Source organism: Neolamprologus multifasciatus, chromosome 22 (genome assembly GCF_963576455.1).
Source record: "Neolamprologus multifasciatus chromosome 22, fNeoMul1.2, whole genome shotgun sequence".
NCBI classification, from domain to species: domain Eukaryota; kingdom Metazoa; phylum Chordata; class Actinopteri; order Cichliformes; family Cichlidae; genus Neolamprologus; species Neolamprologus multifasciatus.
In genome coordinates, this window is record NC_140459.1 from 24,398,664 (window position 1) to 24,414,478 (window position 15,815).

The window sequence follows — 15,815 nt, forward strand, 5'->3', positions numbered from 1 at the left end:
AAAGACTTACGTGTCAAGTTCTGAAATATGTAACTGACAGTCTTGAAGAGATTGAATTGCGAGGCCGTTAAATTAGTTGAGGAGAGGGGAACTGTGAAAAGAATAATGAAGGTCGTGACACTTTATACGGCAGAAATGATCAATCGTTTCCGTTTGTGTTGGGTTTGAAAACATCTAATGTTCCAGTGGTTACAGTAAACAAGGTGTGCGTCTAACTCATTGTACACAACTCTCGTATCTTTCAAGCTATTTAAGTTTATCTCATAACGAATGCCCGAGTGTGCTTTTATGGTGCCTTTCCTTATCGTGCACGGTATTTCCTATCATTCCGCTATCGGATGGCTTCTTTGACCCCCTCCATGTTATTATGCTGCTTCTGAGAATACTGACGAGGCTTGAGGTCTCTCATGGCAGTGTGGATTCTCAGAGCCACGGTGTGTTTTTCAGTCTATACAAATGTACGGGTGCACACAGTGAAGTGAAAACCATTTCTCCCTCTTGCCTTTTTGTTGTGTTGTTTGTTAGAAATGTTTAATGCTGCTGTTTCATTTCCAAATATCAACCATGGAAAAGGTTCCAGCTTCAACCAGATATTTAATTGTAAGTATTTCATTTAACAAACACTCAGCTGATCTCCAGAGATTTCTAGAGGCAATCGTAATAATCAGTATTGGTCAAGCTACTTGAAAATAGTAATTAGTTACTAATTACTGATTACTTCTCTGAGAAAGTAATCCCATTACTTTATTGATTAAATGGTAAATGGCCTGTATTTGTATAGCGCTTTTCTAGTCCCTAAGGACCCCAAAGCGCTTTACACATCCAGTCATCCACCTATTCACACACACATTCACACACTGGTGATGGTAAGCTACATTGTAGCTGCAGCCACCCTGGGGCGTACTAACAGAGGTAACTAATTACTTATTTTCATAAGTAATTAGTTACTTTATTACTTAGTTACTTTTAAAAAAACGTGACACACAACCTGAATACAGGTTAGCAATAGACCTTTCAGCCCAATTCTATTTTTTCTGCATAATCCTTCATATAAAACTGAATCAAATGAAAAAGTCTCTTTTTAAAACTTGTTTTATTAGTTTAGGTCTTTTAACTTTATGCATCAACCAAACATTAAATTATATTCAACAGTCTTTGACTTGAAGAAATTTGTTTAACATTTAAACCTATTTTCTGCGTATTCCAGCTTATAAAATAAAATAATGTTTTGTGTTTACACTCAGTCTTTCAAATAGATGCAAGTAAAATGCAGCAAAAAATAAATAAAATCAAAGATTCACTGGCACTGAGTCCTGTCGCTCTTAAATCTATTTTCACCTGTTTAGCAGGAGTGGGGCCGGTGGAGGTTTGCCCGGTGCTGCACCAGTCATGTCAGTGGGGGGATCCAGAGGTTTCTCTGTGAATTTCACATTCCCGTGGCAGCTGCCTGCTCAGATTGAAAGTTTAATTTTTTTGTTTTCTTCCCACGCATATTGTACAGCGGACGCTAATGTTTTTGTCACTTTTAATGGAATCAAACTCAAAGTAATGTCAGTACTTCCAAGCTTTAAAACGCTGCATGGTCGTACTCTGTCCCACACTCTGCTGCTGATTTTTCCCAATCAGTCCACTAATACAGTGGTGTGGCGGATAAATACAACAAAATAAAATGATACGACCAAGACAAAAACTGTGGTATTCTGTAAATAGAATAATATACGCGAATTCACTGTGTAATTGTGTAACTTTATTAGCAGCGACCTCCTGAAATGCGCCAACAACATTGAGAGTAAAATCCTCCTCTCTGCCCCTCAATGCTCTCTGGTCGGTATGGTAACGCGCAAATATTTCTTTCAAAATAAGATACACAACTACAACACGGGAACAGACCCAGGGAAACCAAGCTAACGATAAAAACCCTGAAAACCATAAACTTCACACCCGAGCCTCAGCTCTCGCGGCCCGGTACCAAACGACTCATGGTCCGGGGGTTGGGGCCCGCTGCACCAATAGGAGGTCGGCATACGTACAGGTAATCTCCATGAGCACAAAGCTCAATCTGATGTCACTAATGTAAAATATTAATGATCACACTAACAAACAGATTTAGCTGTCAGCACAAAAGCCCCACCCACCTCCTGGTTAAACCTTCTGTTTGTGAGGAGCAGCCAATCAAAACAAAACTGGCTTAAGCGGCGAGATGACTTGTCTCAGACAGTGGATGAATTGCCAGACTAAAGTAAAAGACAGTTAAACATTCATTTTAATTCTGTCACGAATGTTTAAAAAAGCACCTTCCTTAAACAGTGGGAAAGACGCCATTTTTAATCGTTGGGGTTTTTTTTGTTATTTTTTTATTGCTTGTCCTGTAAATAAGTCAGTGAAGCACTGCAGGTTGATTTATAGAGTCTGAAGGGAACAGTTTCTCCTCTATTGCAATCATAGAGGCCATAAAGTTTTGTCCCGGCCTCTACACGATGCTTGGAAGTACAGATGGACTGCTGGTTCCTCTGCAACACCTCAAAAGTTTACGAATACCTGTGTCAGTGTGCTAGTTTGTACATTGTTTCTTTATTGGAAAAGTGTGTTTGTTTAGGATTTTAGAAAATGAATCCTTGTCATCTGTATTGATCTTGCTTATCTTTGGTCTGTGATCTGTTAATTAGTGGTTAGGATTATCAGATAGATTTGCAGGCGTCACCACTTTCCGTAGGATGATTACCTAAGTGTCCTAAATGGTTAGTTGTTAGATTTTTTTTTTCTATTTTTCCAAATATGCTGCTACAGCTCAACACTGTTTCTGCCAGAATCATCAAGCACAAGAACACCACAGAGCATTCTGTTCCTCCTTCAAAAATGTCTTTTTTTTCCCTCAAATCCAAAGAATGTTTGCCAAATTCTTTTGATGCCTCAATGAATGACACTGATATCTATCCATGCAAAAATCAATGACATCAATTCATAATCTGCTGCTTATCTGAGCTTGGATCAGTCAGGAGAGAAGCTCAGACCTCCGTCTGGTTGGGTAAACGGATGTAGGGGTGTGTGAGGTTGTGTTAACATATTGTGATTCTGTACAAATCATTTTAGATATTTTGTACAATTTAATTTGTTGAAAACAGCAGGTTGAAAGCGGATTTTTGTATCTTTTGTGACAAGATGAACAAACTACCCATGCTGCGCTGCCCTTTTTACTCCCACATGCTGATCCAAATCTGTTAGAAATACATGCATAGATACATTTGGATGACTTTCTCTCAGCATATCTACACTGAATTAAAGAAAGCATAGTTTTTACAGTAGTAAATGAAATATTTTTAATAAAGCAATATCTTGAGATTATTTTTATTATATTAATGATTTCCATTTAAAAATGACTGATACTCAAATCTGACTTTTAAAAACCATTATTTTACACATTTCTTCACAGACAGCCTGAATGTAACATAAATCTTCATAATTTAAGTGCTTTTAAGCTTCATGTATCTTTCAAAAAGACATCCAGTATTGTCTTTTAACATGGTCCCATGATGACAAACCTTAAAACAAAGAAAGAAAAGAAAATCCTGAATTTAGAGTGCTGTAAAATAGCACTGTTGCCTCATAGCAAGAAGGTCCTGAGTTCTATCCCACCATCAGGGTCTTTCTGTGTGGAGTCGACGTGGGTTCTCTCCCACAGTCCAAAGACATGCAGTTAGTGGGGTTAGGATAATTGGTGATTCTAAATTGCCCTGAAAAAAAAACACTGAATCCTGGAGGCAGGGATCTATTAAGAAAGAAAGAGTTGTGATTAAAGTCAAATGTAATATTAAGAAAAAGAGTCACTGTGATACTAAGACAGAAAAAATGAATAGAGTGGAAGAATCAGTCATTTAGATGCTATTTCCCCCCCACAGTGAAGCATTTAACATTACTGATGGTAACCTGCTGACTCCACATGCACAAATGAGCTATTAACTATTTGATGATTCGGTCTGCAGCAGGCAGTGGGGAGTGAGCATAAGAGGAGTAACTTATTTTTTAAAGTTGCAGGTAATTTCTCACAGGTCAGCAAATATCACCAATGTCACAAATTGTTCTGCACAGGCTTTAAAAAAAAGGGAAGCCGCAGTTGCTGTAGCTGCAGTTTCCACATTAAAAAAAGCAGCGTGTAATAAATTCACTCTCAGAGAAAGATGTAAGACAAAGAGGTCAAGAGAGGAAGACAAGAGATTATTCTTCAGAGGTAAGAACTACTCAGCAGCAGACATTTTACAAAGCAGCAACAATGGGAAACTCCGTGTTAGATTGAAGTAGTCAGACAGTGGATGTGTACACAAAGTGCTGCTTGAGATATCTGGTTATTTCATATTGTGAAATGTCTTTAAAAACAAATTACATTATAATAATTTCATGTTATTAAGAAGTACATGGGTAGTAAGCGTAGGCTAAACTGGGACTGCTGTGTTGTGGTTCAGTTTACAGTGATGGATGGTGGTATGCATAGAGAAGGGCTTGGAAAAGAATTGAAAGAATTCTGAATTGGACAGAATTTTGGCAGAATTTTGCAACAGCAAAGGCAATGGTCGAAGTAACTTCCAGGGGAAAATGCTGTTTTGTCTTTTTTTAAAATGAGATTTGATGGGATATTCTGTTCATGTAGTTTTTTTGTCCTGTTGACCACTGAAATAAAAGGTAATGCTTCACAGTAGGTGAAGCAATTTAAATTTAACCCTCCCGATTTCCATACACCTGTTGTCCTCAGGGGTCAAAAATGACACCAGTTCATTTGAGTGTTTTTTAAAGTACAAATTGTCAATCAATTCAGTGTTACACCTTAGTTTAGCTTAAGACCAACACATTACCACAAAATTTACCTTTAATTTTGCAATTTGGGGCCACCAGACCTTGTTTACATAAAGTATAGTCTATTTTTCAGCGAAAAATAAAATCAGACAATAAAATATTTAAATGTTTAGATTATTTTGACTATTTGACTAACCACAGAGTGCTGTATGTTGAACTTTAGTGAGAATGTTTTTCTTGAAGCATTTCAAATTTTTAAAGCAGCACATAATCACATCTGTTGTCCTCAGGGGTCAGAAATGACCCCATCTGGTTTGTTTGATACTTAATTAATATGAAGTGGATTTTTCACCCACTTTTAATTAAAACTTAATTCAAACATTTTGACACTATTTCTTTTTTAAGTCTGACAAAACCTCATTTAAATGAGCTTTTCCTTTGTTTTTGGGTAAAAAATAAATTAAATGATCAGTTATTGTGATTGTCATTTCACAACCACAGTTGTTGCTTTAACAGATTATCACAGACATGTATATGCCAAAGTTAATTTAGAAAGCTGTTTTTAAACTACTTCAAGTTTTTTACTGGCAGCAAATAATCATATCTGTTGTCCTTTGGGCTAAAAAATGACCCCGTCTGGTTTGACTATTTATAAAGGAAAGGTATAAAATATCATCCATCTCTGTGTTTCAAGGTTTTATTTAACTTTATTCTGACTCATTACATGATATTTTTTCTATGTTTTGGCATGGTAGGAACACCAGGGCATGGGTCTTAGTGAAGGCAAACTTTCATGAGAACAAAGGTGTGTCCATATTTGACACAAGTGCAGGAGGAAGCTCAGGTTTATTCCTCTGTACTGGTCCCATCATGGACAGCTTTCTTTTCTGCAGTTGCAGGCCAAGGGCATATGAAGTAAACAAGGTGTTACTGGTGATTGTTTTCTTTTGGAAACCTTCTGTAATGTTAGGGACAACTTACTGGATAGATGCACAGCAGTAAGAATCAACATACCCACATATGCCTACAGCTGCATTCGATCCATTATTCTTCATCTGTTGTTGTCCCTCCTTGTTTGTCATTGAGTTGGCTGTAGAGCAGGTCATCTACTAATTGGATGGTTGTTGGTTCAATCTCTGTGTGATCTAGTCAGGAGTTGTTACCAAGGAGTCCTTGGGCAAGTTACTGAACCCCAACTTGGTCTCTGATGCATCTATTGGCATGTGAACGTTAAAAAGCAGAATACAAGCAGAATACACTGTGTATAATGCTTTCAGTACTCGAGTAGAAAAGCAATCGAAGGGGTATGGGACCTGGCGTATGTGCTTGGACCGTGGTAGATTGGCTTTCTCTGTGACGCATGAGAGAGTCATGCATCGTCTGTCACTGGGAAGGATAGAAGACCAGATCAATGTTTCCTTACATTACTGCAAATATTCCTCTGTCTCAGCTGACTCCTCTTTCTTGCTTGATTCTTTGTCTTCATCATAATTAAAATGGAAAATGTGTAGGCCTCTGACACATCTTCTATTTCAGTTTCACATTCTGAAAATTCAAGAAACTTCAAGAAGCCCAGTCACTTTCTTTCCAAGCTCCTCAGACTACCATGTCCTGGATGCCTGAGAACCTGCTTGAACATAGTTCAGATTCTTCCTCATCATCATCTTCATCACTTTCCTTCACTTCATACCCTTCTTCCACTTCTGCGGGTGGGTGATGTGGGGGCTTCTTCAGAGAAAGGGTAGCATGTGGTCTAAATATTGGCAATATTTTCTTTATCTTCTAATCCTGGATCCTCCTGATCATTGATTCTTCCTCCTCATTATATTAGAGGACAATATGTGCATTGTTCTACTGGTCATTCCTTTCCACAACATGATAAAAAGAAAAATTACTTTTTTCATACTTTCTGTGTATGTATTATTGTAGGGTCTACCTTACAATGTAAAGCACCTCGAGGCGACTGTTGTTGCGATTTGGCGCTGTATAAATAAAATTGAATTGAACTGAATATAGAGCACCTGCCTCCTCATTGTGCTGCCTGTTATGTTGTTGTTGTGGTTGTTATGACCATTGCTTGACCCCACACATCAATGATCCAAGATCAAAGATGTTTAAAACCAGTATGGTGTGACAACGTGGCCCTTTGCAACACTTTGTACTTTGGGGTCGTTTTTGACCCCTGAGGACAACAGGTGTTAGTAAATCCAATAAAAACCCCATAAATAAATCAAATTATTTAAAACCTATTCCAGTCATGCATAGCATATTACTGAATAACTCCTGTTATTTTCAGACCATTTGATGGATAAAAAAACAATTTTTTGATGGCAAAAGAGTTCTTTTGGGGTCAAAAATGACCCGAGAACAACACAAGGGTTAATCTGATGATTTTCTTTAGTAACACTTTCCAAACTCCACCTTAATATTTACCTTCTACCGCCCCATTATTTAGCAAAGTCCCACTTTACTCCCTGAGTGTGACTGCCATTTACATTGATAGTGGAAATGCACCACTCTGTAAATGTTGACGCCAGCCTTTCATTAGTTATTGTGTTAGAGAGCAACACTGATAAGGTTTACAAGTGCTGTGAACTACTTGACAATCATACTGTGAGGTAAACATGGTATAAACTTAGAGAAAAAAATCACTTCCACAACTTTGTGATAATTTTAAAAATACTTTAATGGTTATCATTTAGAATAACGCACAAATGAGCTTTCACAAACCAAATAATGTTCTTATTGTAGCAAGAAATAAGCCATCTAGTTTATCAGGGATTACAAAAACGTGACCCGATGGTAAAGATAGAGGTTTATATTGTATCATTTCCGTTATTAGAAGGGTTATTGGCAGCATCTCGTGTAATGCATTAACCACTAAGAACAAGGTTGCACCTTTTTCCGCTTAAAGTTGCTGACATCATATAATATAACACAGGTTAAGACAAGTGACTGATAACCACAAGTTAGGTGCAACAGGTCACAGTAAATGCCTCAGTGTCCCTCACCTGGACACACAGTAGGGATAAAGGACTCAGAGAGAGGGAGGAGAGAGAGAGAGATAGTCCTCGGAGACTCAGGAGCCGACTGCACAGAGGAAGTTTACTTCTGAATCCTCTCAGTTGCTTAAAAATTTACAAAAGTAACAGAACTTCTTATTGAAGAGAGACACAGAAGCTCTTATTTCCAATTTCTTTTTTGCACGGAGGAGGTTTACAGCAAGCCACCATGAAGCTGAAATTACCAAACCCAGGACTGGATGACCGAATCCCATCTCATGAAGATTTGGAAAGGATGGAAACCGAGGAGGCTGGGGACAGGCCCAAATGGGACAACAAAGCCCAGTACCTCCTCACCTGCGTGGGCTTCTGCGTGGGACTCGGTAACGTCTGGAGGTTCCCGTACCTGTGTCAAAGCCACGGAGGAGGTATGCAGGGACGTGTGGGGCAGTAGATGTGAAAGATATTTGAATATAGACTAGATGCCACAAAAGAAAATATCAGTGGATTTACTTTGTTTTTGCTAACAAAAGGACACTATGGGTTTTAGTGATTAGAAAGAAATTATACCATTTGAGAAATGCTTTTGTTAAAAGGTTACAACCAAGTGATAAGACAAAGCATGCAGACATGTTGTATCAACACAAAGAACCCCACAGTATGAATTACGGAAACGCCTGTTTTATTCACCATAAATAATCAGATATAGATACTGACTTATCTTATATTTTTATTGAATTTTATTTCTATTTAATGAAACTCAAAAAAAGAAAGTCTTTCTTGAGATAAATGCGATGGGAAAGGTAATGTGTAAGTCTTATTCTTGGTTTGTACAGTTCCTAGTTTAGCTAATAAAAAGCTGCTTTTCACAGTTTACAAGTATCTTTGTGCTTAGTTTCCTTTGTTAAAGTGTCTAATAAAGTGAAAATCTCACCATTTTGCTAATTCATTATGAATGTGAATGTTGTGCTTTTAGGAGCCTTTATGATCCCGTTCCTTATCCTGTTGGTTCTGGAGGGAATCCCGCTGCTGCACTTAGAGTTTGCCATCGGTCAGCGCCTGAGAAAGGGCAGCGTGGGAGTGTGGAGAGCAATCAACCCTTACCTGACTGGAGTTGGTGTGTACAAAAAAACCCATGCATGTGTGTGGGAGTGTGCGCCTTCGTATCTTTGTGTTTTATTGTGTCTATGTTGGCAAAATGGCTCCACAGACAGCAATAAGTTATAATTCCCGTAATGGCTAACTATCTCATGTATTAAGTAATTTAGATTTTTTAGAGGATGAAATTGATTCTGATGAAATTGATTCTGCTGTTCTTCCATTAGGTTTGCTTTTGCAGCAACGGTTACTCAAGCTAGGTTTTAATACAAAATACAGACCGAGTAATCATTCCTATCCAAGCAACAAAAAAACACTCAATATTGGGATCACTTAAGTGTACACTGAGCACCATAATGAGGCCAAATTCCTGCCAAGCATATATCATATGTAACATATATAAACATAGCACTTACTATGCTGTCATGCTCAAATAAGCTAGCAAACATGGCCCACATCTTAAGCAGATAATCACTGAGAGTTTTTCCACTGCTTTCTTCATTCTTTTGCAGGCATTGCATCGTTACTTGTCTCATTTTTGGTCGGTATGTATTACAACACCATCATGGCCTGGATCATGTGGTACCTGTTCAACTCCTTTCAAGATCCTCTGCCTTGGAGCCAATGCCCTCTCAATGCTAACAGCACAGGTGTGCCTTCATCTAACAAGAGGTTACAATAGAACGTTATGCGATGGTTAGCCTGCCATCAAGTTGCTCTTTACGTGCCGTTTGCAGGTTTAGTGGCTGAGTGCGCACGGAGCACCACTGTTGACTACTTCTGGTACAGAGAGACTCTGAACACTTCAGCAGCCATTGATGACGCTGGAAGTTTGCAGTGGTGGATGGTGCTGGCCCTGTTCGCTGCCTGGACTCTGCTGTATGTGTGCTGCATTCGTGGCATTGAGACTTCTGGCAAGGTCTGAAAAATCCCAATGTCTAAGAAAAGGAAGTGATTTTTACATGTCGGTTTGCTCAGATATACACATGCCATCTTTCTTTTTTCAGGCTGTCTACATCACCTCCACACTCCCATATTTTGTCCTCACAATCTTCCTCATCAGAGGATTGACTCTCAAAGGCTCTACAGAGGGAATAAAGTACCTCTTCACACCAGATGTAAGGGTTCAATGTATCACGTGTCACAAGAATCAGAAGGGACAAGATGAACTTATTTGTCATTATGGTTTTTGTACAGTTTTACAACGTATGTGGAGAATTACTCAATAACGTCGGTGAAACGTGGACCTCATTGTTTCCACTCTTCATGCTTAGCTAAGCTAGATGGCTGAAGGCTCATATTTATTGCACAGACATTACAGTAATATATGGTTATATAACTGTTAGAAAGTGCATTTACAGAGATACAAGCCTATTTCTTTAAGCTATTATTTGCTGTTTTAAGACACCCAGGCCTGAAACCTGAGAGCAGTAAACCTTTATCACAGGACTGATAAAAGCTGATATAAAAGCTGATACTGAAGGCTGAAACACAGCACAGTTAGTACTGTAAATTCCAATACATAAGTAATCTAGATAGGCACTTTAAATCCAAATTACCTGGTGACAATCTCACATATCAATTATTTTTCAAACAGCCTTGTTGCATTGTCTGTACCCTCTTAGATTATTAACTAACAACAGCCAGTGAGATGGGAAAGCGTTTTAAAATTCTGTATAGGTCAGAAATCTGCTCACAGCTCTATAAGAATGCTTATCTTTGGAATCTCTTTAGGTGGATGAGTTATTGAATCCACAGACTTGGTTGGATGCAGGAGCTCAGGTTTTCTACTCCTTCTCCTTGGCTTTCGGGGGCCTCATCTCTTTCTCCAGTTACAACTCTGTTCAGTGAGTAAAGGTCTCGATTACACAGTCATAAAGGAACCCACTGTCCAGCAAGTGTCCTCACGCTATGTCCCTTTAAAATCTACTTGCAGCAACAACTGTGAGCAAGACGCCGTTCTCATCTCCATCATCAATGGCTGCACCTCGGTGTACTCTGCAACGGTGATCTACTCCATCATCGGTTTCAGGGCAACGCAGAAATTTGATGAATGCCAGGGAGAGTGAGTTTCAGTTTGCACAAAAGATGACATTACAATAGGGGAAAAAATGAAAGAGTGAGATTTACTTGTATCTAGAGAGACTCATATGAGTTTTTTCTTACTTTTTTTCAGTAACATCCTGCATCTCATCAATGCCTTTGACTACCCTGAAACCTCCATCACAATAGACAACTACGATCAGGTTCTGACCAGCCTAAATCAGACAAATCCAGATATCATCCAAGGTTTGCCCTTAAAAACCTGCGACATGCAGAATTTACTCAGTCAGGTCAGTGGAGCCTTTATTTTTTTGTATCCTGTTAATTCCCTGATTATTTGCCCAGTTTGAGTGTCACAAAAATGATTCAAAATCAATTCAGAACTTGAAAGATTTGCCCTGTACCGCTTCAGGGTGTGGAGGGAACGGGCCTGGCCTTCATCGTTTTCACAGAGGCCATCATCAAGATGCCTGTTTCACCTCTCTGGGCAGTCCTCTTTTTCATCATGCTCTTCTGTCTCGGCCTTTCAACTATGTTTGGGAACATTGAGGGAGTGGTGGTTCCCCTTCAAGACCTTAGAGTTCTTCCTCAAACTTGGCCTAAAGAAGTTTTTACTGGTAACTTTCTCACATTGAGAACTTCTTCATAACCACCATGGAAAACTGGGTCTGATTGTAACCGCCTGCTTGTGTTGTTTTTTCAGGTCTTACTTGCTTAACATCCTTTGCTCTTGGGCTCATATTCACCCTACGCTCTGGGAACTACTGGCTAGCTCTTTTTGACAACTTTGCAGGCTCAATCCCCCTCCTAATCATCGGTTTCTGTGAAATGTTGGCAGTTATCTACATCTATGGGATTGATAGGTAAGTGTGCCCGTCCTTAGGTGATCATTGAGTCAGCATCCAAAGTAATGACCTTCTAGGTACTTTATCAAACACTTGTCATTATGGGAAAGTTTGCTTTCCTGGTATTTTCATAAGAGGCAGAAAAGGTCAGTGTTCAGTGAGGCAACCAACAGTTCTTGTTAGAGTTCAAACAAAGCGTTGCCTTCTGACCTTGGAGTAGAGATAATGTAACTCATCACAGCAGAAGTGTGTTTTAATGTTGCAACAGGAAGGGGAGGAATGTGTAAAATGTACTTTTGCCTTAGAGTTTCTGACCATGCACATGAAAGCAGTTAAGTTGACTTATTTATAACAATTATCTAATAGTTAGAAGAAAAGGTGCAAAGAGGTAGTGTAATATACATCTTTTAATGTTTTCAATTTGGACTCAAAGTTAGCTTAGAGAAAAATAACAGACTATAGTCTGCTTTGGTATCAGCCAGTTGAGCAAACAGTGACACGTGATGCTTTATTTACTGTGACTAATAAAATCTACAAGGTCGCCTTTTATGGATGATTTTTACACGTACGTATGTCTCCCTCTTATTGCTTTCAAACAGGTTCAACAAGGACATTGAATTTATGGTTGGCCACAAGCCCAATATTTTCTGGCAGGCAACATGGAGAGTGATTAGCCCACTCCTTATGATCTTCATCCTAATTTTCTACTTTGTTACCCAAATCACCAAAGATTTAACCTATCTAGTGTGGGACGAGGAGGCGGTAAGTTTGTTGTTCACAGTAGTTTACAGGTTTCAAGAAACAAGTTTTTACATACAGTAACTGCAGGAATAAAGATGTAGTTTGATGTTTTGTGCTGCAAAATGTAACTTTTTTGTTGATCCCGATCACAGGCGAGCTTTCCCGTACTGGAAGCACGTCCCTATCCCTCTTGGATCTACGTCATCATCTTTATCCTTGCTGGAATTCCCAGTCTGGCCATCCCCATTTTTGCCCTCTACAAATTTTTCCAGAGGAAGTGCTGCAAGGACAAAAGCTACAAAGATCACCCAGTGGACACTATCTCAGCCAAAATAGAAATGAACGGCAAAGCAAAGTTCTAGGTTGATGTCGCCTTGATTGTTTAATGTGACTGATGTGTACTTGCTTTTATTGATGTGTTCTATGCACAAGATTGCGACTGCTGACTATTATCTTTGAAAAACAGATGTGCATTTTTAAGTTGTTAGTTAGTTTCTGCACGATTGTGCACTTTGGGAGATTTATTATAGGGCTACAGGACACCCAACGGCTGCTTAGCTTATCTTGGCAGAAGGAAACAGGTTGACCTGCTCTGTTCATAAAATATGCTTACAAGCATCTAAAGCTCAATAATTAACATGTTCTCAGATTTCATCTGTATGGAGTGCACAAAGAAAAAAAACATGGGTGAGCCGGTCTGATATTTTTCTCCTGTACCCACAGAAAGTAGTAATGTTAAGTTAACCAGTCAGTGGTTGAATATATAACTATTCTTTTGATATTTTAAATGTATTTTCAATTCAATTCAATTTTATTTATATAGCGCCAAATCACAACAAAAGTCGCCTCAAGCCGCTTCATAGATACAGAGAAAGTACCACGAAAATGTACCACGCATGTATGTCTAATACAGACAGTTGACTAATTATGGGACAAATCCTGACCATCGTTCCCTAAAGTGATGGCTTTGCAGTCACTAAATCTTTCAGAAGAATGGTATTCATTCATTCAATCAATGCAAAGATGAACTGAAGACGCTTTGGTGTCACGTGGCAACCAAGCATATTACTCAGACACTTTATGTTGCATTTTCCTGTGGTGTGCCAAGTGCCTCTATATACATGAGGTTTATTTTAATATTTTGTAAATAATCCTTGGATTAAGTAAGATTTTTACACACTGTAATAATGTCTTAGATTTTTTTAAGCTGGAAAAAAACGAAGAATACGGGCCTCACTACCTTTTAGCCCCCTTTTGTGTTGTTTGGTTATTGTGTTTTTAAGGCGGACTGTTGTAAACTTCTACCTTGTGATGTACAGTTCCAAGAAAAGGTTTGTGAAACCTTTGGAATGACCAGGATTTCTGCACTGATCCTAACCTGAGGCACAACTATTGATAAACTGACTAAACTAGCACAAACAACGGAGCTTTTCATGTCGTTATTTGAACACACTGAGCACACCGATCATGTCATATGTTTGACTTACTAAATATTGAATTGATTAACTCTTATACTTTCCTTAGCAGCGTCCACTTCTATGAGATGTTTTCAGTAGCTGCTCATGAAAGTTATATGATGAGCAGCAGGACTTTTGTAAAAGTGTTTCAGTTTCTCAGTATTTCTGGAATGTTTTGTACAACACTCTTCATCAGAGCTCGTCTTTTTCACTGTGTTCTTTGGCTCATTGAAGTATTATAGCACCCAGCAATAACAATTGGTCATGAAACCAGTATCGATGGCTGCAAGGCAACTGGGACAAAGCAACCCCAAACCATGATGAAACCTCCGCCATGCGGAGATGGAGTTTTTACTGTTAGTGTTTAGCAACGTTTTTTTTTTTAAATCAAACATGACATTGTCTGCTTGACTCATTTGTTGACACTTGTCAGAGTCTTGAACTGTTGGCACAATCTCCTTTTTGTTTTTTTTGTTTTTGTTTGCTTCATTTTGTTTCCTTGGTGATGTGCTGCCTAATACAATATCTAGTGCAGTTTTCTTGTCCAGCAGACAAAAACAAGATTTTATTAAGTTACCAAAATCTTTACAGACCCTGGACTTCAGATACACATAAGAATTTAGCTACTCATCTTGATGCATGCTCAATCATCCAGGTAAGTAAATCTCCAAAAGTTGATTCTGTTCATCTGGACGTAGCGTTTTGTGGGAGAAACGTTTCGTCACTCATCCAAGTGACTTCTTCAGTCTCAGCTGACTGCAGGTTTCCCCAATCTTATAAACAGTACATTTGCATAATGCCTGAAACTAGTACCACTGAAGGAACAATGGGCTGTGAGGTCAGTTCCTTGATCATATCAAATCAGATCAAATACAAATGCAGGCCATTTATAATTGTGCAAATTCTAATGACCACTGATTAAAGACCAGTGGCCATGAGTACCATTCACAGAGAGTTGGGGATCATGGCTGCTATCACAGCATTGTAAGATGGTGAAAGATGTACCCTTAGGCCCCCTTCTCGATTCAGAGATGGTCTTTCCCTTTTCACGTAAATGGCCTCCTTGACTCCACACTCAAACCAACATTCCTCCCTGTCCAGGATGTGTACATCCTCATCCTTGAAAGAGTGTCCACTGGCCTGTAGGTGTAAATAGACTGCTGAGTCCTGGCCTGACGAGGTAGCTCTTCTGTGTTGTGCCATCCGCTTCGCCAGAGGTTGTTTGGTTTCCCCGATGTATAAATCCTGGCAATCCTCCTGGCACTTAACAGCGTACACTGTGTTACTCTGTTTGTGTCGGGGACCCGATCCTTGGGGTGGAACAATTTTTGTCGCAGCGTGTTTTGGGGTCTAAAAGCCACAGAGACACTGTGTTTAGAAAAAATTCATCACAATTGTTCCGATACTCCTGACATATACGGGATCACTACAGGTTTTTGCTTAGTCAGCGGTTGTCCTTCTCTCCTGGATCCCCTGGAGCTTTCTTTTGGCGCCTTCTCAGCTTTCATAAATATCCAGCTGGGATAACCACATTTACTCAGGGCCTTCTTGATGTGATGTTCTTTTGTGGGGATGGTCTTCGCTCTCTGTTGTAGCATCCTGATGACACTCAGTTTATGCTCCAGTGGATGATGAGAGTCAAGCCTTAAATACTGATCTGGACTGCAAATGTACTGTTTATAAGATTGGAGAAACCTGAAGTCAGCTGAGACTGAAAAAGTCACTTGGATGAGTGACGAAACATTTCTCCCACTGAAAATACTACGTCCAGATGAACAGAATCAACTTTTAGATATTTGGCTACTCCATAATCTTTTGCTATCTTGCTGACAGGTTAATTTTGT

The 15,815-nt window shown here is 39.1% G+C and overlaps 1 protein-coding gene across 1 annotated transcript; it reads left to right on the top strand.

The window, feature by feature from the left end:
• Nucleotides 1-7,649: 7,649 nt before the first annotated feature.
• LOC146493542 (sodium-dependent neutral amino acid transporter B(0)AT1-like) lies at nucleotides 7,650-15,462 on the top strand. Its single transcript, XM_085149106.1, has 12 exons — nucleotides 7,650-8,215; nucleotides 8,764-8,904; nucleotides 9,398-9,535; nucleotides 9,623-9,804; nucleotides 9,893-10,003; nucleotides 10,620-10,732; nucleotides 10,822-10,950; nucleotides 11,062-11,218; nucleotides 11,341-11,545; nucleotides 11,632-11,791; nucleotides 12,373-12,535; nucleotides 12,667-15,462. Exons 1-12 carry the CDS (start codon nucleotides 8,017-8,019, stop codon nucleotides 12,874-12,876), a joined length of 1,908 nt encoding a protein of 635 aa, XP_085005232.1. The 5' UTR covers nucleotides 7,650-8,016; the 3' UTR covers nucleotides 12,877-15,462.
• The last annotated feature ends 353 nt before the right edge of the window (nucleotides 15,463-15,815 follow it).